Below are 26,264 nucleotides of genomic sequence, written 5' to 3' on the forward strand. Positions count from 1 at the left end.
TGGCCGGCTGGGTAGAGGAGAGAGGAGAGGGGGGAGGACAGGTAGAGGATATAATGGAGGAGAGAGGAGAGGAGGGGAGGGGAGGGGAGAGGAAACCATGACCCAGTGGGGTGACAGAGGCCTGTCAGGTGATCATGTTTCCGGACCCCGGCAGCCTTGGCCTATAGCAGCATAGCTAAGATGTTAACCTAATGATTAGACGACCCCCTAAGTATGATAATTTGCCTGTCTATGATAGTAACTGGAACTGCAGAATTAGCAACAATAAGCTTTTTCAAAGAGGTAGGTTTTAAGTCTGATCTTAAAAGTAGCGATGGAGTCAGCCTCCCGTACCTGGACAGGGAGCTGTTTCCATAGCAGGGGGGCCTGGTAGCTAAATGCTCGGCCCCCCATTCTAGTCCTAGAAACTCTGGGGACCACAAGTAAACCAGCATTCTGAGAGCGGAGCGGTCTATTGGGCTGATAAGGTATCACTAGCTCCTCCAGGTAGGATGGAGCTAGGCCTCTGTGGACCTTGTAGGTCAAAAGAAAGGTTTTAAAAATTATTCTAAATTTAACGGGCAGCCAATGAAGAGACGCCATTACAGGAGTTATGTGATCTCTTTTGTCAATACCTGTCAGAACTCTGGCTGCCGCATCATGGATCACTGGAGGCTTCTTAAAGAGTTGTTTGGACACCCTGATAATAAAGAATTACAATAGTCCAGCCTGGAAGTAACAAATGCGTGGACTAACTTTTCAGCATCATGCCACGTCTGTAGTTTCCTGATGCAGCATGACACAAGAAACACCTTATTTAAACTGTGTTTTTCTTTATGATGTATTTTAAACAACTCTTTTTAAAGCCTTGTACACATGCATTTTAATCTCAAGATTAACATTTGTCGAGTTTTATGTTTATTTTAAGACGTTATCTTCTTTCTTCGAAAATGTTTAAAAATGTGCTAATATGGTAAGCATCAATAAAATGTAGCAATCAAACAAAGAAAAAAGAATGCACCTTAAGGCATTCGTAAACATATCGTGGTTTGATTCTTTTTTTTTTATTTTTTACACATCCCCTCTGCTTTTTACATAATAGTCAGCCCGAGATGCAGCTCAGCTTTTACAACTTGAACTTTCCCCATAGGAAAAACGCACGAGTACATTAATCCCTGTACATTTTACACATTTTCTAAAGTATGATTTCAAGAAATGATCTGTTAAACATCATTTGCATAAAATCAGAACGTTTAAAACTGTTTATTTTGCTCGTTAAACCAACTTTTCCATCTTAACATTAGAACAAAATCTCGACAGGGTGAAAACTTGAAGGGGCCATATGTGATCAACATATCGAAACAGTGTACATGGTCCCAGAAAGAAAGCAACTCTACTGACAGATTTACAGATAATATCTGGTAAGACTAATATTTCAATAACAATCACATTTTTTTAAAAGAGAGGGGTAACTTCAGTCGATATTTTGTGTCCTGTTGCAAGTCGGCACATTCAAATCAGAGCTTTTGTCAGAGAAACAGCAAATGTGTTGCTTAATGACAATTAAAAAAAAGGTTCACAGTGCTGCCTGGCCTAAAATAGTACTGAATAAAACACATTTGAACAAACTCATATCAACTGATGAAGTAGTTTTATACAATAAAGATTACAATCCTCCTTAAACCAAATAAATGGCACATCTTGAAACTCTGGGGAAAACAGGTTTGTTGTGAGTCCTCAATTCATAGCCATAAAATTTTCAAGACCTTAATGTGATAGAAACAAGAAAGGAGCTGAAAATGATCTGCTTAGCTACTGTATAAAGATAAGTAGTTTTTGCTCAGGGAGAATAAAGAGAATGGAAACATAACAATTTACTGTGTTGTAAAGGTCTTTGTTGACTCTTAGTCACAGTAAAAACCACAGCCCCTGTTTAGTGATGCACAGCACCAACTGCTTGTGAGGTATTACAAAAGTCTTGTATTTGAATTTTTGGTCATGTGAATGTGCATCCCAAACATGGACTTACGGTAATTGCCATTTATAATTGCCACAATTATTGCCTGAAGTATTATAGATTGCTAAATATGCACTTGCAATAATGCAGACTCCAACAATAAGTAATAGTTTGATTGTCTTTTAATTTTAACCCAGTAAAAACAAACACTTATCTCCACGTTCCATTTTCTCCATGTAAATGTCCACGATCGGCCAGCAGATGGAGCTCTTGCAACATGCAGTGCCAGTGAGGCCTCCAGCTCCACATGTCACAGGACTCCAGTTCTGGATTTGGCTCCAGCCCCACAGCACGTGCTTCTGCTGAAGAGGCGGAGCTACTCTAAATCACATTCCTAAAGCGCTGCTGGTCATGGCAAGTTTAAGTACTCTGATCCCACACTTTCATAGGCTGTACAGAGCTAATGTACTCTCTGATCTACTTTGGCATCAAGCACAGCGATAAACAGGAAAAACGTTGTTCTGTCACTGTTTGGTACTTTCTTTACCTGTAACAATCAGACTGTAAACCAATACACATACTTCCCCACATGTAGTGTGACACATTCCTGGGTCAGGGTAAGTATTTTGGAACACTACATTGGTGTGTGAGGAGTGTTCTGGTTCTCCCGTCCTCCCGTCCGAGTTAGCATCAGCGACATTTTTAGTCCCAACTGTGTTAGCAGTGTTCAGGCCAGCTTCAGAGTGCTAATTGGAAACGAGGGCATGGTAACCATGGTCACAGGATTGAGGACCGTCTGACCCATCAGCTGCGGGTGGTGGGCCACCATTTGGGTGTTCATCGCTGTCTGTTTGCCAATTAGTGCGGCCGTCGGTTGAACGGGCGTGGCTCCATTCATCTGCGAGTGGGCGTGGTTTAGGGTGTGTGTAATGTGGCCGACGACGGCCGGCTGTGTGACAGCTACTGGTTGGGGGTAGAGGGCAGGTAGGTGCTGACCGAGGTGAGCCACCGGGTGCACGGTTATGTGGCTGATGGGCTGGTGACCACCAGATAAGTGGACAGTGTTGGTGGCGTTGGAAGGAGTGAGGTGGGCAATATGTTTGGGAGCCCCTCCCTGGATGACGTGATTGACTGCTTGGATGACCGAGGGGTGGGACACCGAAGCGTGCGCAATAACTGTGGGGTGTATGCTGGGCATGGACACCACTTGTGTGTGGGTGGGCATGAGGGCCTGAGGGGGGGTGGTGGGTGCACTGGCAGTTGTGGCTGGGAGTGTTAGTGGTGCTGCAGGTTTGGATGCAGGCTGAATAGGAGTCACTGGTTGTGGGTGGGGTTGTTGCGGGGGGGCTTTGTGTGAGATGTGCTGCGTGACGAAGGAGGCTGTGGCGGTCGCTGAGGGGCTGGGGGCTGGTGCAGGGGCAACGGTCTGCAGCTGTGGTTTCATTGGTTGAGGCACTGTGGGTAAGGCAGTCTGTGTGGTGGCTGCAGGCTCATCCTCAAGGTCATCCATGTCTTCACCTTCTGCAACCGCAACAGAGTCAATGTGAATTTGCATATTTTTTCTATGCTAACCACATTTCATGCTGAAATAGTAATATTAAGCCAGTCACAACTGTTTGAACACAGTAAAGCAGAATGCACAGAGGTCCTCTTTGACCATACCTGAGGCAGTGGAGGTGGAGGCCTGGTCCTCCTCTGGCTGTACTGTCTGCCGGAGCAAGCGCTCAATCTCGATCACGTCCATCCACTGGCTCAGATCGTTCTTCAGCTCCGCTAAGCGCTGCTGGGTGGCTATCTTCTCTCTGGCCAGCCTCTCCATGTCATGCTCGTACTCTTTCTCTTTGCGCTTTAATGTCTGGAAGAAAGAGGAACACGGTGGGGATCAACTTATGGTAAATCAGGACCAGAGAATGTTATTTGCTTCTATCAGATTTTCACTGTTTTATGACCCTTTACTGGATGAATAAAGGAAACATTTAACCTTTGACTCACAAAATGTATTAATTAATAGACCAAACACAAAATTTTGACTAAACCAACATTTAATTACTTATCATAGTCAGATTAATCAAAAAAGTGAGGTCCCTAAACTTAGCATTCAGTATCAATAACTTGCAGCTACACCAATATTCAAACATAACTGTAGCCATATTATATTCATCACGCCCCCATCGTCAACAACTGGGTTTATTTACTGGTCCTGTTATTTTATGCACTATTTTTACAGTAGATTGATGGGGAACGCTTTAAAAATAACTCCGCTAACTAAGGTCGTGTGCAGGGAGCAAAATTGGACAAGCGGGTGGGAAGGATGAGATGGAGCAGACAAGTATGGAAAGTAGGAGGTGCTTTCAGGCAACGGGTCTCTGTGACCCAATTTCCCTCTGACCTACCAGCTGACAGAAGAAAAAAACCAAACAAACTTACGCTCCCCCGTGCACAGCAACGGGACAGCGTCTACCTCGCAAACAGAAATCGATGCTTTGTCCACGGAGCTCAACGGTGCAGACATGAAAGTGTGAACGCGTCAGAGGCTCAGATGAGGAGTTGGACATCTGTTCGCGGCATCCTGATGTCTCGGGGACATAAGCCATTTCCTCAAAGGGTGGACTTCCTGTTTGTGTGTGCTCCACCGTGCATTTCTGTGTGTGAGTGTACATGTGCTAGTCAGGTGTGAAAATAGGGCATTAAGAAAGGTGCATCTCCGCGGTATCAAAGGGCTCAAAGCAGCTGTAGAGCCCAATATATGTACAATAGATGGCCTTGAATTCAGCACCTGTCCCAGGGGGAACGCTGGTTCCTCTGTGAGCAGCTACACCCCAACAGCAGGAAATTAGACTGTGTGATAGTCATTAAAACCCACCAATTTATCCAAATTAAGTTTATTATAGTCACAAAGAAAGAAAAAAGTATGTTTGGTTCATTCATTTCAATTAAATGGACAAAATAATCACAAACTTCTGGACACTAATGTAAAATTCTGATTTACCTACAAAAAGAGGTTTTTCCAACCAAAGCACATCACAACACACGATGTACCGACATGACCGCTGTTCTGGTTGTCATGGAAACTACTGCGAAACTGGAGTTTTTTTTTCTCTAGTTCGCTAAATAGACCGTGCTAATATTCCATTAAGCGCATTGCTCCGTTTTAGACAGCAATTTAGGTGGAATTTTGTTTTCCTGATGGTACAAAGAGCTCTCATGTATTAGCAGGGAGTTGTAACAACCGTGTCACAACTGTACACGCCATAAAATGACTCACAGTGGAATCTTCCTGTTTCACTGCCAAGTGGTCAAAGGAGACACCCAAAGCATGAATCTGATAACAGAAATCATCCTATAACTTTAGTCCCCTGTGTGAAACACCTGTTTGTCAGGATAAAAGGCACCAATCACCTTTCTGTTTCTATGCTCGTGATGTCCCCTCCTCCACCCAGAGAGATAAGCCACCACCTCAGCCTTGTGTGCATGTAGAGATCTAGATCACGACAGTGCTCAGTGCGTGCATGAGCGTGGAAGGTAAACAGTGGCGACGGCCCGTCTTGAGCAATGCGAGTGCCAAGCACATGGCTCGGCAGAGAAGGGGAGGGGGGTGTCTGATGGCGGGGGAGAGCAACACAAGCTGTAGTCACTGAGTCACGTCTGCAGCAGGTTTTCTTAAAGGGCCCAAAGCTAGGAAGACCACGTTGCCGACATGCTGCACAGCGACTGACTGAGTGCGTTACCGCAAACAGGTCTTATGACCAGGAGGTAACCATAAACCCTTGTCTTACTGAGCCTTGAAGCTGGAATGGGGAAGTTCACGTGGTGCCAGATTTCAACAATAAAGGGCTGTCTGAGTGGAAAAAAGTCCTTCAGTTGCAAATCACTTATTTGTGAAAACTTGTGCAGGTTGTATGTGACCTAATTGTCACGTCATAGCCTAGAACTCCAGATACGTGCATTCTCTGTCATGTCTTTACAAAGTTCTTCACGTTGTTTTGTTGAGAACAACAAACACCTAATTTTCAGGAAGTTGCACGTTCTCCAAGGCCTTCTGAGAAATGAGATTAAGCTGAGGCCATAAAACCTTGAGAGGTAAATTATACCAATTGACAGTTTAAAGCTGAAGAAGACTACGCATATCCTCCTTCCTACACCTCTCTGCTCTTTACCATCCCCCTCCAGATGGCGCGACACATTTCTGAGTGGCATTTGGGAACACGCAAGGACGGGAAGGGTTCAGTCAGTGGAGTAAACCGAGCCTCGTGTTTACCGCTCCATGTTCCCTCCCAGCTGCTGGCATTTAAGCCTAATGGTACAGCGAGTCCTGCCTGTTGCACTGCAGGGCGGGGGCGCAGAGCGGGGGGGTGACGTCACGCGGCTCAGTCTAGCCATGTGCTTGCCGCTCGTGTGGCCTTAAAAGCTCAGAGGCAGGAAGGAGGGAGGGCGTCGGGGAGGAGCGCTAATAGCTTTTCCCGAGATTTGACTGTAGCTCCTGATGCAAGGACATATCTGCTGGAAATTAAACATTAAAAAACATATAAAAATTGTTACTATGTCACATCACATTTGCCGAATCAAACACCAAAACCGATTCCACAGTCACTCATACCGAAGCCTGGCCGATTGATACTTGAGGCGGCAGGTGAGATAAATTCAACCAAATGCGATGCTGACCTTAAAGCTTCTTATTCAAACCTTCCCTGAACCCAGGGATTTTTCCCGGCACGCTGTTCCGCTGTTGCCAGCACAGAGGAAAATAATGACAGGGGGCAGGGAGGGAGGTCTGTGCTCCCAGGACACGCATCTCTACTACCCATGTCAAAATGGGTAGTACTGTAGAGATGACTGCGAGTGCACGTGCTTCTATTTGGTTTTATAACACTCCCCGACGAAATTCCCTACTTTTGTGCAGCCCTTCTAAAACAACAAAAAGCAAACAGGAAGGGGAAAAAAAGCCCAAAACACAACACAGCTTCATGAAAACACATCTATGTAACCCTTTTTGCTTCATTGGGAGGAAAATTCAGGTCACTTTGATGCAGTCCACAGTATGCTGATTCACTCAGGGGTGGCCACACTGGTGACAGCTCACACCCACACCCTCCTATTTTATTGCTGCTCCTTCCGATACTGTCAAATCAGCGGGGCACTTGTGTTCATTTAAAGGAATAAGGACAGTAAGTAGGTTAGCTGTACACTCAGCTGGATATGCTAAGTTCCTGTGAGAGGTAAACACAGCACAACTGTGACTCGCATCATCATATTACAACACTTCGTATCCACATGTGCCAGTGAGTTTTAAACGGCTTCCAGGTGTTATCTATAGGTGGACCAATGACCCACATCAAACCCTGTGATGTGTTCAGCGGAGCCAGTCAGCTGAAAACCAAAACTAGGCCAAGTGTGGACCTTTGCACAACCTCTTTACATCCACAAGTACTTTCACCGTGAGTTCCGGGCTTCAGCTCATTTCCAACAGGGCTGGTTGGGTGGGGAAGAAAGAGGACGCAGGATGCATTTCCCTCCAACTTTCATGAGCAAATACTCAAATATTGTGTCCACAGCAACTACATACCAATGTGATTTGCTTTTATAAATAAATGCCCCTCCTCTCGTGCCAAGGGATCTCGTGTTACAGCTCTAAAGAACACCTCAGAGTTTAAAATCCCTGCAACAGTAATATAAAGCTTTGTAAATGCAAACAAGTGGTGACTTTTAGTAGCCTTGCAGACTTGATTCTACAGGTTGAAAGACTGAAGCTTTCAATCAAACACGAGAAACCAGCAGCTTACCTGGATGTATCTCAATGCACTTCTCAGCACACTCAGATTGGAGGTCTTCTTCTCCTCTATATTAGGGATGTTTTTCTTCAGGGTCTCAAAGCACTCCTTCAAGTGTGCACGTCTGACAGACACGACACACGACAAGTGTGTGTGAGGTGGCAGAAAGACTGAGGCCATGTTTGGCTTTCATTTGGATTTTTTTTTTTAAAAAAAAACGTCTTTTGTGCTTCCATTAATTAATATCAGCAACAAACTACAACTGTGGCAACAAATAAAGATAAAGCAGCATTGAAATGAATTGAATGTGAAAACTCACCGGTTTTGCTCAAGTTTATTGTGCACCTCTCTTGTTCCTGCCCTGTTAAAGGACAAATGGCATCGTATTAAGGCAAATTGACAGTAATCAAATCCTAGTTCAGTTCAAATTGGACTCTTTTTTTTTTTTACCCTCCGGGCCTTTTCTTGTTGTCTATGTGGCGGCTATCATCAGGAGGACTTCCCCTGCTGATGGGACCATTAAGTAGAGGAGTCTGCTGGAGTACTGGGCCTGCCTGGGGAAGCAATGTCTGCTGATGGGGGGGTGAGACGATAGAACCTGGGTAGCGCTGAACCAGTGGCTGTTGGGCGAGCTGCTGCAATTTGGTGCTGTTAGCTTGGGTGATCGGCTGCGCGCGTGGAGGTTGGGTTGGGTTTGGGACCAGCTGCTTGTGGTTGGTGGTCAGAGAGGAGATTGCATGGTCAGGACGAGGTTGCGGGGAGCATGGCAGCGTAGCGGCCGGTGGCGGAGCTGCTGGAGGCGAGAGTGTAGACACGGGCAGAGGAGAGGATCCTGTTGGGCTGGGAGCAACCACAGGGACGGGGATGACAGTAATGGGCATGGAAGAGGGAGGCAGGGAGGGCGATGGCGGTGCCAGGTGGCACTCATTGCGGAGCTCCTCTCCTCTGGGGACGTGGTTGAAATGGTTTGCTGTTAGTTTATAGTACACACCAGGGTTTTTCTGCTCCGCCAGCATCTGCAGCAGCGGCTTTTCCTTGAGTTCATCTTCTGTGAAAGGATAAAAAGCAGTTTTAATAACAGCTTCCTTCTAAATACATTAGTATTTCCACACAGGACACGACAACAGTCCTTCATAACAGAGTTATGATTGTCAACTCAGGAAGGGTTTAACAAAGATTTAATTTGATATTTTAATGAAACCTACATGCACAGAATTTCTCTAATAGCAGATCATGAAAAATGTGACCAAATCACCCTAAAATCACAGACAGGAGAACATGATTAGTGCAACCCTACTCAGCGTCTGACAGTTAGATCGCCGTGCTTCTGACTGTTGAAGTGAGAGTGAACGTCAGAAATAAGTTTCATGAGTAACCGAGGTTAATCTGTTGATTACCTGCAATTAAATCACCTTATTTTTCAGAGCTAAATAAAAACAAGAGTACACAGCTATGTGGACATTTCTTAAAGAACTGAGCTGTTTATTGGGCTTTCTTTCCACGCAACTCTAAATTTGATGAAATCGCAACAACTTCTTTCCTTTTCCTTCTAAAGAAGGAAAGAATTACCCTAGATATAGTTGCCATGTACTCACTGAAATATAGTATGCAGAATAACATCTCTTTAAGTGAAACTAATGGCAAGACAAGTATTAGTTACAGCACTCTGCATTAGGCTTAGACATACCTAGCAAAGTGGATATACAGTGAAATCCACAAAATCCATTGGGTGGGTGTTTCAAAGATCAAAGTTCATCAATATATAACCACATCCTTTGACTCACAATTGGCAAATCAGTTATAAACAGGTTATTAAAACTACACACTATTAAGACATCTAACATAATGTGTCTCGACGTGTTGCATAATATGAACACAATTTCAACACTTCAAATTAAGGCTTATAGATAGAGATTAGATTTTGTATAGATATTATATAATTGAAACACAAAACTGCCCTACTTTACTTTATACAGTGACCTGCTGAACAAGGAGGAGCCAGGAGATGGGAGGATACTGACTCCCCAATGCACAACCACTAGGAGGAGCTGGGAGAGGACGCAAGTACGAGCTCTCACTCCAAGCACTTACAACATGAGCAGAAACGTACGGTCCTATTTTCTGTTGGCCAAATGCCAAAGTGGTTAGAAATTTTCTGACTTCAATGATTCAGTCAAATTTTAAATCAAATTCTACAGCACAATGAGGGAAAGAGACACGCCAGATCTGATGATGATCATGCCACTGCACACATAAATTCTATTATATTCAACTTGTTTGAGAACTCTTTGCCTTTTTGCCCCACTGAGCCCATCATGTTTTGACTGTTTAGGTTTAACGTAGTTTGTCAATACGACTTGTTCAAAACCTATCCAATTTCTATCAAACTACAGGTTTTAACCTGAGCCACTCAGCAGCAGCAGCTTTTATATGAATGCTTTGTTGGTCAGACACATTGTTTTCATCACGAAAGGGTTGCAACGTCGTTCTGTCACATTCGTGCAGACAGCGCAGCATGGTGAGTAATCCTCTTTATAAACAATCTTTGGGAGGGGTTACACCATTACCCAGTAAGCACGTGGAGAAAGGGGAGGGGCTACCCGTTTCCTGTATTTTTATATTGAGGCGAGGCTTACTGGACACGTCATTGACGGACATTCAAAGCTCTCCATCCGCGTCGGGGTTTTTTTGTTTTGTTTTTTGTTTTAGCTTTTAGTGACATAAGCAAGTGATTCTTGTGAAAACACGATGATTCCGAAAATAACACACAAACCGAAGGAATAAAGAAGGGGCACAAAAATGATCCGTGGATGGATGCCAGAGTACCAGGGCAGGTCATTACATAAAAGACCGCCTCCGCCCTTTGTATCAACACCTCGTTTATTAGTTTCTCCAACATTTGCCTAACCTAAAATTAAAACCTCAACATTACAGTGACGCCAGCGAGCCGGTTAGATGATGTTGCAACCGTGGCTGATGCTGCAGATTTCAGCGCAGGAGCCCCAATTCTGCAGCAGTCTGAGCGCTTATAAGCAGTTGCTGACAGCTATTAAGTTACAATAAGAGAGAGGAGACAGGGCAAGCTAATCTAAGAACCAAAGCTAATTCCGCTACAAACAACGAATATGAAAGTAAAACTGTCACACGCCTCTCAACAGGTCGTATTTTCGTTAGTGTTATATTTGGCTTGATGACGGGTAACTATGAAAAGGCATCGAATCAGCAGCGATTTTGTGTCGCAAATATTTATTCTTTAAAAAAGCAACGAGTTAAACGTATGACTGCTCCTTTTTCCTCAATATATTACCGTACATATAATAAAATGCAAACATACCACGTGCTTTCTGTTGTTGCTGTGCTTGCAATTCCAAAAACTTAGCCGCTTCCAGAAGCGTTTCGATGCTCATTTCTATGGTCACAGACAGTGCGTTCGGTCGTGAGGAGAAAAGGCGCTAAAGAGCGCTGGAGCCAGAAGGAATTCGAGTCTGAGCACCGAAATGGGAGAGGCTCCCAGTCTGAAGCTGGGAAAAAAGGGTAATCTGAATCCTGCCTCACTGGAAACTCGACCACTTACGTAGGCAAGATGGCGCACAAAGAGGTTTATGAATCGTGTTCTGCTTGTGAACGCCCCCCGCGCCACTCACGCCCCAGGAGCGCAGAGCTGATGACAAAACACGGAGCAGATCAGCGGAGCGGAGCGGATCGACAACATGGAGCCTCTCCTGAAAGATATGTGCCGATTATGAATTACATCGATACGTGCAGTTTTTGCAGTGTATTACAGATTAAATGTATTCTATAAAAAGTGAAAACGAAGTAAGTTTCCTCTCTATGAAGAGAAAGAAAAAGAGCTGAATAAACAGATGAGAGAAGCATGTAGAAAAATTAAACAGGAAGAGTTGAACAATTCAGAGGAACTGAAAGCAATCTCCATAAAAAAACAGAGGAAATTTAGATATTATCTCCAGTTTAATAGGTGAATAAGCTGCTGATTTTACAGCATGTCACAGTTCTTATCAATCCCCTTTCCTTGGTTGCCTTGTGAACTTAGCTTTACGAGACATGAGTTAAATAAAAATGCTATTTCATAGACATTATCTGCTAGCTGCATGGGATCATTTTATAAAGTTACAGAGAATATAAATCACACTGCTTCATAGATCTAGTTGGAGAGGGGATTTTTAACAGAGGATAATTCTGATGAAATTGAATTAAAGGATACAGTTATTCATCTATTGTTATAAACTGTAGTAAAATTAATCATTTGTGCACTAAAATGATCCCTGAAGGCTATCTTCAAAATTACTTTAACTTTCAAATACAAAGCATAATAAATCCAAATGGTGAAACTATTGATAAGTCACTTATTCTCCACAAACAATGTATTCATAATTTGTATCAAAATCAATTATTTATTTGAACCCATCAGCAAATGTGGGCATAATGAACACATAAATAGCCAGATACTCGGGTCTCTTCCTGTTATTCACTCGGGAAACATGTCGGCTACCACACAGGAAACAGTAAGGAGCTTTAGGAACATCTTCCATTACACAGCATGTGTAATGTTCATTTAAGAGTCACGTCAATGTAAAGGAGTGCATGTCAAGCAAAACTATTGTGAAGCATATGCGCCCTCGTGTGGTCATTAACCATACTACACCATTCCTGTTCCACCCTGGCTATAATCCCATGACATGAACATTCAACCTTTCTTACAAAACCTGACAACAAAATAAAAATGTACAATGAATTTCACAGATTTTCCTTTAGAACAGACAAAACAATCCAGAGGCAGGCCGATATTGGAGCTGACAAAAAAGATTCACTATTTCTTGAATCATAATTGAACACTTTTAAGGATAACATGCACATTTAAAGACTTCCAAATGATAGAACAATTTCTAAAAATAGTATTTGCAAGGACATAATGTCTCATCTTACATTTAGTAATCTAATTTATAATAAAAAGAGAAACCCCGTTCTAATGATTCAGGACTTTGCAACAGACTTTAAAAGTGTGTTTTTAAGGTACGTGCACAGCTGATTCATCAGGTCTTTGTTCTGACCTTCCACCCAATGCAGCTCGACCACCACATCGCCTTCCTCACACATCACATTCAACAGGCACTTAAACAGGAACTGCTCCACTGAACTGGGGCTCTGGGCTGGTTTAGCAGGCTCGCTAGCTGCTGAGGTGGACTCTTTCTTTGGCTCCGCTTCCTGTGCTGCTCCTGCAGACACAGACAACTCCATATCCGCATCTTCCTCAGACACATTCTCTATGACTTCCTTTTGTTCTCCACTTGGGTTTTGGGTGACACATTCACTTGTATCCAGAGAGGCGGAGCTTTTGGGCTCCAAGATCTTTTGTGCTGATATGGTTTTGTTCTGAATGTTGACATCCTCGGTGTCGTCAGTGTGTGCGACTGTAGGAACAGCAGAGATTGTGGAGGTTTGTGTGCTGGTTCCAGGACAGGGAGGTGCTCTGGGTAGCTCTCGCAGCTGGCGCAGACGTTCACGCCTCTTCTGCCGTCCGTGGATCCATGTGTTCTCAACAGCTGTCAAGAAGAGGCTCTGCTCCTGTGTCCTGCAGGGAACGTGTTTGTGTAGCACCTGCAGAGTCACAGAGATGAATAAAACAGGTAAATGCTGAAGTTCACATTGTATTTCTGATAATGCAGCCCTGAAACTCACTCGCAGGTCACTGAGCATTTTTTTCAGCAGGCCAGTGATGCCGACCACGGCACTGCAGCCAGTAACACCCAAATCTGAGGCCCTGGCCAGCAGCTCCTTCAGTCCTGCCTCTGGCAGAGTGAACGATAGGGGTTTCCGGGGCTTCTCCAATTTACGCCTCTTGCTGGGTGGAGACTAAGATACGGCAAAAAAATTGAGGAGAAATTTTTTTAAATGGTGGAAAAACAACAAGTGTGATTCTGTGGAGTCAAAAATGTATTTATTTACACCGAGACATGCAGATATCTTAAAACGGTAAACAAAACCACACCGACATCTGTGAAAGCCGAAAATAAAAGTTACGTCAAACAGCAGAAGCAATACACCGAACACGCCACAAGATGGCGGTCAAGTCACATGAGCCCCCGCAGATGGAAAAGACTCTCCCTCCTCTCTAATCCTGTCTGCTGTCATGCTGTGGAGGTCAATACTCAGACATGTCTAAATAAATAACAGACGTTGTGGAGGAGCCACTAAGTCATCCACTGCTGCCAGAATAACAACACCATGCTGGTGTGGTAACTGCAGGCTGAAGATTGGGAGACTGGGGGGGGGGGGTCTGCGGCTGCACCGGGCTGTGTCAGAACAGACAGTATGGCCGACTGACCTACAAATGGAAGAGGAAGGAGTAGCTTGTGACCTTCACACTCCTGCACTGATCTGACACTCGAGTTTGGATTATGTATTTACATCACTGTAGTAGTTTGTCCTCCACTTAGCAATGACTGATACATATTTTTAATTTGTTGTTTCTACTACTTTAGGAGCTAAATGTTGAGGATTTTCATCTTTACTCTTGACTAGATATTATTTTGTAATACTGATGGTCCCAGCTGATGCGTGTGCAGAAAGATTGTCTGTGTTGACCTAACCAGCAGACAATGAACCCAGCTTTGTCAGGTTGTCTCTATTTTTCATTGTTTTTCATCTCTGCAGGCTGGCAGCCCTGCAGCACGTGGAAGGAGAAATCAATAAAACTGGTCAAACCAAGGCCGGCTGTCTTTACAAGCATCCTTGACATATATTCACATTCACAGAGTCAATATGCAAACCCGCCTCTCTTCTGCAGTGCCTCTTCTGCCTCTCGGGCACTTTCACTCCATTATTAATCCCACTTAGCATCTACCACCTCCTTCTCTCATCGTCTAGAGCTTCGTGACCATGTCACAATGAAACGCCGGCACATTTGCATGTGCAAAAAGGCACATTAAACTGACACAGGCGCAGCAAGAACTGTTCTTTCCAAACATAACGTGATTTTTGCACATCCTGAGAACACAGCTGCAGAATCAGGATGCTGCAGATGTTGCCCTCTGGCATATGGTGCAAAACAAACCTGTCCTCACATCTGCCCTTTCCTTGTTATCAGGTCCCAAAACCCTTACATGGAATCATGACCTTTGGCCTTTTCGTGAAATCCTTCCTGAGGGGGCTTAAATGAACCTGAGAATCACCACCACTAACGCCTTCAGCATCATCTCAGCCTTCACAATCCTCATTCTCCATCTTTTTGTCTGTTTCTGATGGGTTTAGTTTATCTCCATTCTTTCAATTTTTTCCAACTATACTGTCCAAAATAATCTGTCTGATACCTGCACCAAAAACAATTGATGGGATTAATCTTCTTTTACCACAGATCTCAAACATTTTGGTGAGCATTGAAGCTCATTGGTGAAAATGTTACAAATAATGGAAGTAATGAAATTATATAGACTGACTTGGTAATGAGGGGGTTAACTAGGTCACTGATGAACACATGTCACACATGTTAAAGTCAACTATATGTAACATAACCCATGACCCACATACCCATACACACATATGTGTGTGTATATGGGTATGTGGGAGGCACCACCCAGGAGGGGCGAGGAAGAGATGGAAGAGATGGATGGAAGAGATGGATGGATGGATGGATGGATGGATGGATGGATGGATGGATGGATGGATGGATGGATGGATGGATGGATACACACGTATGTTCTGGACATCTAAAGCAATGTGTGTGCGAGCGTGATTAGGAAATGAACCATCTGAGAAGTTGTATATGTACACACACACACACACACACACACACACACACACACACACACACACACACAGCAGCTGTGCAGTGCTGATGGATGTGCATGCATGTGCAAAAGGAGGAGTATGAAGAGGAGTCTGAATGTAGGCCAATTATCCTGCTCAACTGCTTTTCTGCTGAAAAGGCCAAAACAGAGTGGAGTCCAAACACTCATCACGTGTCCTCTGCTGCACCTGACTGCCCGCCTAACTGAGCCATCTTCATTCCTCTGTCTTAAACACATCAGCCATTGCAATGGCACCGCGTCCCTCTTGCAGTCCAGAGCAAAACGGCTGGGCACTGAACGTAGTCGGTCCTGCTCTGGCAAGTGTTGCCTGGATACTGCGTGGGTTCAAAAAAACCTGAAAATCAAATAAACGTGTCCCCAGAGCAAAAAATAAGTGCTTCTAATGGAACATGGCTGGAGGAAAGGGGGTTGCAGCCTGGAGAGAGGTGATGGGCTGCAGAGGAGGTGCATAATTCAGAGGTGGCTTCAGGGTTTTTGGAAATATGCAGACATGAGCCATTCAGACAAAAACAGGCAGAATTGGAGGTCAGCGCGAGCCATGGCAACAAAACAATATGCAAAGACTCACCGGAGCCATCATGTCGTCATAGAAACTCCAAGCCAACGCCCACCGCATGGTACGCCCCTGGCAGAACTCTGTGTGTGTCACTTTAGGCACCTGTGGGGGAGGGGGGGGGGGGAAGATTATTGCACAATGCAACAAAATAATGGTCACCGAGCAGAAAGTTATAAATGGTAGGAGCCAAAGCTTCCCACCAGGACATAATAACATTTACACCATTTTCACCTCACATATTGGTGCTTTTAATGTAAAAAGAGGAAGATCTCCTTAAATAAACTCATTACGTTAACACACTTAAAACGCTCTAAACTAGCTTCATGGTTGACCATAACTCAATAAGTCTCAAAGCCACATACAGTACATTAAAGATCCTGGTGTGGTCATCAGTCACGTTTGCTTGTTTTTAAATAAGGAATACATATATTAATAAGGCCCAAATGTAAGCCGTAAGTAACCACACGCTGTCTGTCTTTTTATCATACCTCCCCGAGTTAGAGGAGCATTGTGTCTGGGTTCTTTTGGGTTAAAACACCTCCACAATACAGTTTTAAAAAGTAAAACTACTTTTCCAAACCAATTTACTGTTACGTTTCTGCCCGGACACCGAAGCTGCTGTTAACAGCAATGTGTGCTGACGCATTTCCACCACCCTGATGGGTGAGAAAATAAAGAGCTGTCATGTGAAACAGACACGCGCCATGCAAGCACTCACGCTAACGGAGCACTTAAACCGCCCCTCAGGACAGCGTCAATAAACAGAAGGGGGTGATGGTGTGTGTGAGATGGTGGCCAGGCTGCTTATTTCCTAAATTAAAGCCTAAAAGGGGATCGCTGCAGAGACAGTGGACTGATGGCTGATAAAAGTATTAGCATATTAACCAGGTGTGGCTTTAAAATGGGTATCAGGCTTGGATATGAGCCAAACCTGCACTCAGACTGATGAGCAACAGCCTCCCGGAACCTGGAGAAGATGCAGGAGGACTTGTGTTTCTCTCCGAGTCTGAGAATCTCAGAGCGGAACTGTTTTTATTACATCGACTCTAAATCTGCTGATATCACAATCTGACACGCTTAACCATTAATCTGTCAAATCAGCATATTTTAGGGTGAATTAATGTGATACTCCTTATGTGCCGTGGCTCCAAAGTGTAATATTTGCTTGTGTCTCTGAAGTGTTTGCAGCTGAACAGAGAGATCAAAAGCCGTGGACGTGCATTGGTCCACTCACCCCCTGTTTTCTCAGCTCCTCTTTCAACGGTGCCAGGCTGCATTTCTTTCCCAACATGCAGCTGTACCACCTGCGGACAGAAGAATCCACACTGAGCAGCTGCGTGTTGCTGTGAATCGCCCACATGATAAAATGAGCCGCTCAAACAAGCCTGGGTGAGCAAACATCAAGGAAGAGAGACCCAACAGTGGTAAACAGGCCACAGTGGAGGAAAAGGTGAAAGAGAGATCAATAATCTTCTGTGTGCTAAAAAGATGAGGTTGGTATTGATGGATATGACCCAGAATGATAAAGGAAAGAAACCCTTTTAGCAAATGATTTAAACTAAATTGGTATTTAAAGGTACATTCTCATTAAATTCAATAAAATCGATATGAAGGCAGGGATTCCTTCATAAAAATCTAAAGATTATAAAAAGAGGGATGCATTAGTTAAGCTTTAAAGGAGCCCAATTCTATTCAAGGTGTTTGAACTTGAATGACAAGAATGGACAATAATTTGTAAGATAACGAGGTATGAAGACACCCAGAGGGCTGACATGGAGCGCAGCGTCTGCTGAAATATTAAACAGCTCTAATATTCACAGATGTTTCTCCACCTTTTTGACACAGTAAGGGGGGTGGGGGTAGGAATGGGGTGGGGGTTGGGGGCACCCTCGGCTTTCCTCCTCCACCAGTAGCTTTTCAAACATTCTAAAGCATGCTCCTTCATTAACATCAATATTCTCTTCAAATGCCGAGATACAGATGCTCTTATTAGCAGAGAAGGTGATTTTCATTTCTTAGCTGTGATAAATGAGCAGCTTGGTTCCATCTCCACTCGTACTAAGCTGGGTTCCCTCATACTTGACAGTAATTACACACATTAATGGAAAGACGGAGCGAGGGGAGCAGGGTGGAGTGCTGTGAGGGTTTTTTAAGGACCAATTTGTGAGGCTGGTACCGTTTCTATGGACACCTGGTGACTCTGGTGTCCCAGTATGCTGCTGGGAGTGACAGCCAGCTCCAGTTGGTTTGGCTCTTCAGGCCTGCTAGCAAGCCTTCACTCCTGCATGCTAGTTTAGAACAGAGTCACACAAGAGCAGGCAAGTGTGTGGATGAGACGCCTCTCAGGGCCGCTCGTCTTTCCCGAAATGCATTATTGCAAACGTGCACTGATATGCGTGCGGCGCTGCAAGCCCGGCAGGTGTGGCGTGTCTAATCACTAATGCTACCAAAACTCTGCCGCTAGCTCGGCGCCAGTGTTGCGCTCCACTGCCCTGGTGACAGCGCCTGTAGGAGAGGAGAGGGTAAAGTGACAGTCGCTGGAGACCCCAGTCAGCCCATCCTCCCCAGCACAGCTGTTCCCAGCGGGCCCCCGGACACAGAATAGGCAGGGTGTGTGCCAAAATCATTAGCCCAGCCCTGTCAATGTGCATCAGACCATTTGCCCATTTGTTAGTGTCTCCACTCCACCGGGGCACTCGCCATCCATTTAAACCTCTCCAAACCTTTCCAAAGAGGACAAAAGCGCAGAGCTCTTGTTCATCTCTCAGGCAATTCTCACATGTAGCTGTGTTGCCCTGAATTACAGTTTTTAAAGCTGCTTTGTTTGTTAGCAGATGTGCTAACAAACCCCTGAACCCAGTGGCAACATCCTGATTTGGGGCTGGTCTAAGTCATCACCGTAGGCGTTTCTTTAGCTGCAAGCTGTCATGAATGATCTTCTTGACAAACTCCAGTTCCCCGCCCTCTGCCATGATCTCCGTCACCCCACCCGTGTTCACGGAGCTGGGAGGAGGTCGTCGCGAGTTCCTTGAGTTGACCCCCTGCAGAGAGCAACACGACAGACAGAGATTAACACCAAATCCTATTATCTCCTATGGTGCAAACAAACAGTGCTGCCTCTCAGACGAGCTCTGATCAATCCGTGTTCACACACAGTGATGCTCAAATGTCTTTTTCCATATAAAGTTTCAGGCAGGACACAAGAAATGTGTAGGGTGTGAAAAGAGGGGACAAATTCGTACCTTTGCCTCCAGTTGGTTGGCGAAAAATGGAGGGTTACACATGCAGAAATCATACACTATTTCTGTCTCTTCCTTCAGGGCGTCCATCAATAATGTCTTCTGTGGGACTTTGACAACTAGGATAGAGAATTTGAGGTTAAACGCTTAAACCATCATCGTACCTCTTGGGTTTAAAGGACAGCAATGCTAAAGGCTTTTTAGACCTTGACAAAATAGTGCCAGACATGCTGAGTGAAGGCAGTCACTCTGGCTAGATTAACAGCAAAATGTTAAATTAAAGTATGATTTCATTATGACTCCATGGCAATCAATTCACATATAGACAAACCATCAGCACGATTTTTTTAAAGTGTAAAATAAAATCAGCATTTAATAATCAATGTCTGTGTTCCTACAGGAGCTCATAATGGACAAATTTGAATACAACCTGTAGCCATAATATTAATCATTAGCAGTAAACTATAACCATAAACCCCTCCACCTTCCTCACAGCCCAAAGTTCCCTTTCAAAAGCACACAAATCAATGGCATTAAAGACAAACATGGAAGTTGGACATCTTCAAATACTCCAGCATGTCCACTTACCTTTAATTAAGTCAGACAAGTTGTTCTGCTCCACGTTTTTCGTGGCATAATCAAAACAGATGTCGTCCACCTCTGTAGCCAGGAAATACCATCCATTCATTGTTGCTCCTAGCAACGGGTAGATGCAAGAGGCCCCAGTGCCTGAAGAAACACACATTTGTGTCCATCTAATTGGATTTATGAGGATCTTGACTTGTGTTCAGCAATATGTAAATAAGTTAGCATGTTGATCAGAGTAAATGGACCGGATCATCTTTAACTAAGTGGGTCTAATGGACAGCAAATGGCAGTTCCGACATCTGTTATTAAGTCATTCGTAACTGACAAGCTGCACAATCCAGTCATGCACACAAAATCAGACACAGAGTGATCCATCAGGGAGAAGAGAGGGTTCAATCTACTTGGAGAAAGGTCAAAAATCGGTGACCTAAGGGGACCCGCTTTCTTTTATTATAGTGGCAAAATGGCAAACAAGCCGTGACAAGAATGGGCTTGTAAGTGCTGGGAACACTGGGGATGATGGGAAGGATCTGCCCCAGCTTGAAGCACAAACTGACATTTTGCATTTGAGTGGAAGGGGGGGGCTCATGTTCAACAAACAAAGGAGGGAACCACGGCAGTACCAATGTCAATGCCCCTGCGTGGTTGCTTTTGTCCGTCGATGAGGTCCTCCACCCAGTGGATGTAGTTGAGCCGCAGGGGGACGGTGGGGATGAGGCGCTCCAGAGGGATCTGGATGGTCAGGCCAAAGTCCTCCTTTAGTAGGGTGCAGGTCAGAGCTCGCACGGCCTCTGGCTCTTTAAAATTCACGCTGAGAAACAAAGATGCACCTCTTATTTCTTGGATAAAAAAACCTGCAGCAACAAACCACAAACTCGTGATGAAGATCATAAATTATTACTGTTAAATGTATCCAGCAGTTTGATGTAAATATTATCCTGGTTGATCAGAGTAACTAAAGTATAAACACCCAATTTTGCTTTAAGCATGATTTTAACTTGGCCACTCGACAGTGATTTACCAAACACAGCACTTCATTATCCCTCAGCACTGAACCTCATTTTACACACACACACGCACACACACACACAGAGGAGATAACAGCAATTTAATTCACAATCCCCTGCTAATGACAATCAAATTCACATCTCTAAGACAGGAAGGAAGGGGAGGGTTCCATTTTTCCTCCACATGCATCTCAATCTTGCTCACTCAGCTCCCCCTGACATGTTTAATGATTTCAGCTGTCCCACATGTGGGCACAGACGTGGCAGACTGAACGAGTGGGTGAGTTAGGTGTAATTAGAGCTTCACTGTGTGCTTTCACACCTCGGCAGATGTAATTAGACATGCTGTGGTGATGTGAATGTCTGATAACTCACTACTACATACTAGATACGAATAAAACATGTGATAATATGTTATTTTACATCCTTACCGCCATCTATTTTCAGTTAACCACCTCTTATAAATCACTCAGGAAAAAAACACATCTCTAAATGTTAACAAACCAGCCTTTAAATTATGAAGCTGAAGAGCAGAAATAAAAGCTCAAGCAGAAGGATAAAGATGTTCCCCAACAAATGGACCATCCAGCCTGGCCTCAGCCGGACATCAGACAGATACAAACGAGAAGCCATTTACCTGTAGAGTCTCCCATCAATCTCACCCAGAGTCTCCCCATCTAATGAACACATCAGATTAATGATCTGGATTTATCAGTGGCTGAAGGTGTGACCTCTTGGAGAAACACCTGGCTCCCCTGGGGGTGCACGGTGCGCTTCCAAACGCTCAGCCAAAGATGCAATTTGCACATTAAAAGTACCCTGAGCTTTTCGGAAGAATCAGACTAATGAGGGGGAGCTGATGCATCAGTGTAATTATCACGCTTTTTCCAAAATGAACTGCTGCCTCTCACATCTGTGCAGCACTCCAATTCTGCCCTCTTTCATTTCCTCACTAGATAAAGATCAATATTCAGAGAGAGAGGCTGCTCAGGCCAGCCCTCTATTTTTAGGCTGTGATGGGGAGCGTGCGCATGTGTGCAATGCAGACAGAGGACTCCCATCGCCGTCTCCACGGCAACCACACCTACTCAAGTGATGAGGGGAGCACGCAAATCTGGCCACGCTGGAGCAATGGCTGATGCCAGACGGAGCAGGAACGCGCCCGCCGCCGACGCCACGTACGCGCGATGCAACGTCACCACACCGATACGAACGACGGGAGACGATGCGGGACACACCTGAGCACAAAAGTCAAACCGAAAACACGGGGCGACGCATCACCGGTGATATGGTAGCAAATGAAAAAAAGAAAGAATGAAAAAAGGAAAGAGTGAAGCCGAGGAAATGAAAAGACTGTCCTTCTGATGGATTAAACCCTAACTGTATTATACTAGTGGAGAGCTTATCGCCATGACAACGAGCTCCCCGTCACCTACACATGATGGGGAGCAAAACACGCACGCACGCACACGCGCGCACACACACACACGTGTTTGATCTCTATCTACTGGAAAAGCAAACTTCACGGTTCATATCTTGCCCTTAAAGTGCTGGTCTTATCAGAAACCACCCTAGAAGTCACAAAACTCTGACTGTGCTGATTTATAAACATAAAACAGCTTTAAATCTATCAGTTTCTACATTAACGTTCATAATTACAGTATCAACAGCCAGGCTACAATTTAGGCCTGACTATAAGAGCCGATGACGCCCATTTGACTAAACCACTTGAGTGTATAAAGTGTGACCTGAGCACTGCAGCTTAATGAAGCTGCTGAGCAGAAAAGCAGAAGTTAATGAAGGATTTGCTTTTCACTGCAACAGTGAGAGAGCGAGATGAAGGTACCACATTGGGTACAGTTTAAAGTCAAATATTAAAAGCTAGATATGCTGACCGATGCATATTTACATTCATCATATTAAAATTCAGATTTAGGTCACAACCGCCAAGAACAAGAAAATGTATCACTTAATGTCTCCCCGTCCACAGATTGCTGCCTCCTCATCATACCACTTCCACTCCCCTGATCCAAGCCCCCCCACCTACAAAAAAACGCTTCTTAATCACCTCCCCCAGTTTATTCTGCCTGGTCTGCACTCGACTCCCAGCCCGCCGCTATCAGTCGTCTCCACTGACGACCCCTAAATGAAGGGAGACGTGTCTCCCTTGAAGATTGAGTAAGTGTCTCCCCAAGATTACCCGAACCCAGAAGTCACTGCTCCAATGCTTAAAAAAGCCAGTAGATTAATTCATTGGGAAATACAAAACCAAGCTAATCCCTTTACTGATGGAATGACAGCGGCAGGCGGAGGGAAGCCAAATTTCTGGTGATGGGTAGCCACACACACAGTTCACATGTCCAGGATGGTTAATGGAACAGGAAAAGAACAGAAATTGGTTAAATTCCTGCAGCATGTCAGTGCAAACTGCTGCCAAAAATGTGCTACTTAAAAGTTTCCTTCACACTGTGATAAATCTGGAAATATCAAACTAGTGCACAGCTCCGGGCACCATCTGCAGCTAGTGTAACATTCAGTTTGTTAACATTAATAGTAAAACTATAGTAATGATATTTGCATCAACCGCTTCTTGAATTGAATAAGAGACTAGTTAGCACGTTGGCATTGTCAGAACCAGACCAAGTTCCCACATCCAAGTGGATTCAAGGCTGTGATTAGTGAATTTATATTTTCTAACTAAAAAAGAAAATTTGTCAAAAATAAAAATAACCCCACCCAACCCTTTTTTTCTGCTGAATTCTGTTTATTTGATGAGCGTGACGATGGGCCCAAACCCCTACCACCCTTTATCTGATGACAGACGCTCAAAAGACAAATAATTAGCAGCTGTCACGTGCAGACATCCTGTTGCGTGTCACCTCGTCTCCACGTTCACACACAGACTCTGCCTGCCATAAGATGATTGACTGGCGGCTTCGCCACCACAAAGCCTCTTCAGCTCCGTCCCAATCTGTCCATACATCCACGCAGATGTTAGCCATCTCGCTGTCTGCATTTATTTGCATGACAACTCTGATGCTAACTTTTCTCCTGACCAAGGACATGTGGTACCTGTTTGATGCAAAATACAATGAACCTCTTAAAAGATGTATAGCAAACCTTAAACTATAGTTCTCAGCCAAATCGAATGTTCCTATTGAGAAATAATAGGTTTAAAATCAAGGTGTTGTTGTTAGTCATTCTGGTGTAAATGGTCAAATCAAATGAGGGAAAATATGTAAACCTCAACCATCATCTAAATTTTAAATATCCTCCTCTAACAATAGAACCAGCCATTCATGTGGATGTCAGATTTAGAGTAAAGTGTGTGAGATTGGAAACAAGTGTCCGAGACCAACAAAGACCAAACACGTGCAGCCTAAACAACCAGAACAAAGAGCAGCAACCAGAAACTGGCTCTGCCCAACACCCAGCACCACTAATCCCAGCAGACATGTTCTGCCTTTGTTGTTCTGCAGTGGTTTCTTTCTTTCTTTCTTTCTTTCTTTAAACCACTGGGCTCCAGTCTGAAGCAGAGAATAAGTTGGAACCCAGGAAGCTGGGCACTGATTGACAGATTCAACTATTTTTTAAATTAGGAGTTTGTTTTAACTGTCACTCACATAGACTTGCTGAGGTCTCAGAGGGAGACGGCGAGCATCAAACAGAGGGCGAAGAGGAAAAGACTAGGAAAACCTTTTGATCTTTGTGGCAATTAATTACTTGTCAAGGTTTCTCTCTCCTCCTGTTGCTGATGGAGCAGTAATGTGTCGGTGGCTTTTTGGGATGGAGGTTGAAAACAACCCTCGATTTGCAGGTCTGACATTAAGAAACAATAGTTGTCTGAACTGTTGTGTGCAGTAGTGGCGGCCACAAACATGCTGAGCTCAAATAGTGGCAGTAAATTATCTGTTGACGTCAGAAGGCTGATGAGTCTTGCTGATACCGCTAGTATGGCTAAAATAAAGATAGAAGTAGGCTTTTACCTTTTTGGTTTAATATCATCAAATTATCTGATCCCAAATGCAATATTTACAGGAAGAACAGACAATGAATGCCCCGTGGTGGCATGAACCTCTGGAATCTAAGCCCTGATGTCGCTGAGCTGCAGTTGTGTTTGATCTCTCCATCTATCTGGCCCATCAGATGAACCCTAGATGCCCCCCACCCCTACCAGCAGATGCCACAACCCCAATGTCAGAGCAGGCAGTGGGCAAATCCTACAGAAACAAATGTACAGAATGCCAGTGTGATTGGAAACCGCATGTCGCTTTTGGGAAATTTATAATATTAAAAATATTTGTCTCCACGATGTGGTAAACGAAGACATCGGTGGGTATCACTCAAAATCATAGATTACTGCTGTAAAATGCAACTACACTATCCCATAATAGATCGGAATTTGGGGATCAATAAGCAGCTGATCTTAATATTAGTCTGTAAAAAACAAACAAAAAAACTTTGTCTTGAAAAGGGAAACTATACATGCAAACTTACACAGGTCTTCCAGTGAGGCTGGTGTGGACGTGCTGCTGGAAGTCTGGATATTTGGAGGCCAAGTAACCAAAATCTGGCGGTTTGTCTTTGTATCGATTCCGAGGATGCATCGATTTATTGAGAGCCATGGAGACCACTGATGTGCAGGTGAAAGACACACCAACAGTGAATTTGGAGAATCTTGCAGAACGCAGATGAACAAAGATAGTTTCTAATCAAGACACAATAACCTGCTCATATCGAAAATAAACTTATAACTAAAAGCACGTCTCTATTGACTTTCCAATATAAATTCGTCCAAATTTTAAACTGTCCAGATAGGTTTTATGGATTGTTAAAAGTGCTTACCTTTCCTATTTAGTAGCGGGTGAGGTTTTTCTTTAAAATAAAGCTAAAAAGTCTGCAGGAGGACTCGCACAACTCACGTTGGCCAAACGTTCCTGTAAACCTCTTCCGGGATGACGCACGTGTGTGGTGACGTCATGACGCAAAGCATAGTAACGTGACTTATCTCGGTTATTTTAGATGAATATATATATACTGTATTTCAGATACTATTGACTAAAAGTAAACGTTTTTAATTTTTTGAAAGTGGGTCCCGTCTATTTCATATTTTTGATATATTGCCTTGATTTACGTGCCAAGTTGGTGTTAATTTTTTTAAATCAATATAATCTGTATGTACCTTATTCCTGCCGATTATATATCCACAATAGGATCCGACTAAAATTTTATTTATACAAAAAGTTGTTCAAATTTACCCCACTGCAATTAAAATAAAAATTGTCATACAATTCAGTAAAAAATTAAATTAAATTAAAGCTTTAAACAATTAAGGACAGCAAAG

The 26,264-nt window shown here is 44.0% G+C and overlaps 2 protein-coding genes across 3 annotated transcripts; both read right to left on the minus strand.

The window, feature by feature from the left end:
- Nucleotides 1-1,013: 1,013 nt before the first annotated feature.
- mnta (MAX network transcriptional repressor a) lies at nt 1,014-11,306 on the minus strand. The gene is made up of 6 exons (XM_057049868.1): nt 11,039-11,306; nt 8,155-8,752; nt 8,024-8,065; nt 7,717-7,828; nt 3,599-3,791; nt 1,014-3,457 (listed from the first exon to the last, which is right to left on the minus strand). The coding sequence occupies exons 1-6, from the start codon at nt 11,109-11,111 to the stop codon at nt 2,664-2,666; spliced, it is 1,812 nt and encodes a 603-aa protein (XP_056905848.1). The 5' UTR covers nt 11,112-11,306; the 3' UTR covers nt 1,014-2,663.
- Nucleotides 11,307-11,654: 348 nt separating this feature from the next.
- Nucleotides 11,655-25,915, minus strand: mettl16 (methyltransferase 16, N6-methyladenosine). 2 transcript variants are annotated; one of them, XM_057049869.1, is made up of 10 exons: nt 25,766-25,915; nt 25,418-25,553; nt 20,537-20,724; nt 19,914-20,054; nt 19,329-19,444; nt 18,985-19,127; nt 17,321-17,390; nt 16,099-16,188; nt 13,402-13,575; nt 11,655-13,320 (listed from the first exon to the last, which is right to left on the minus strand). In XM_057049869.1, exons 2-10 carry the CDS (start codon nt 25,543-25,545, stop codon nt 12,697-12,699), a joined length of 1,674 nt encoding a protein of 557 aa, XP_056905849.1. In that variant the 5' UTR covers nt 25,546-25,553; nt 25,766-25,915; the 3' UTR covers nt 11,655-12,696. The 2 variants fall into 2 exon arrangements, with proteins under 2 accessions (XP_056905849.1, XP_056905850.1); XM_057049870.1 differs by having other exon boundaries at nt 25,418-25,597; nt 25,766-25,885.
- Nucleotides 25,916-26,264: the final 349 nt, after the last annotated feature.

Source organism: Takifugu flavidus, chromosome 12, assembly GCF_003711565.1.
Source record: "Takifugu flavidus isolate HTHZ2018 chromosome 12, ASM371156v2, whole genome shotgun sequence".
In the NCBI taxonomy this organism is placed as follows: Eukaryota; Metazoa; Chordata; class Actinopteri; order Tetraodontiformes; family Tetraodontidae; genus Takifugu; species Takifugu flavidus.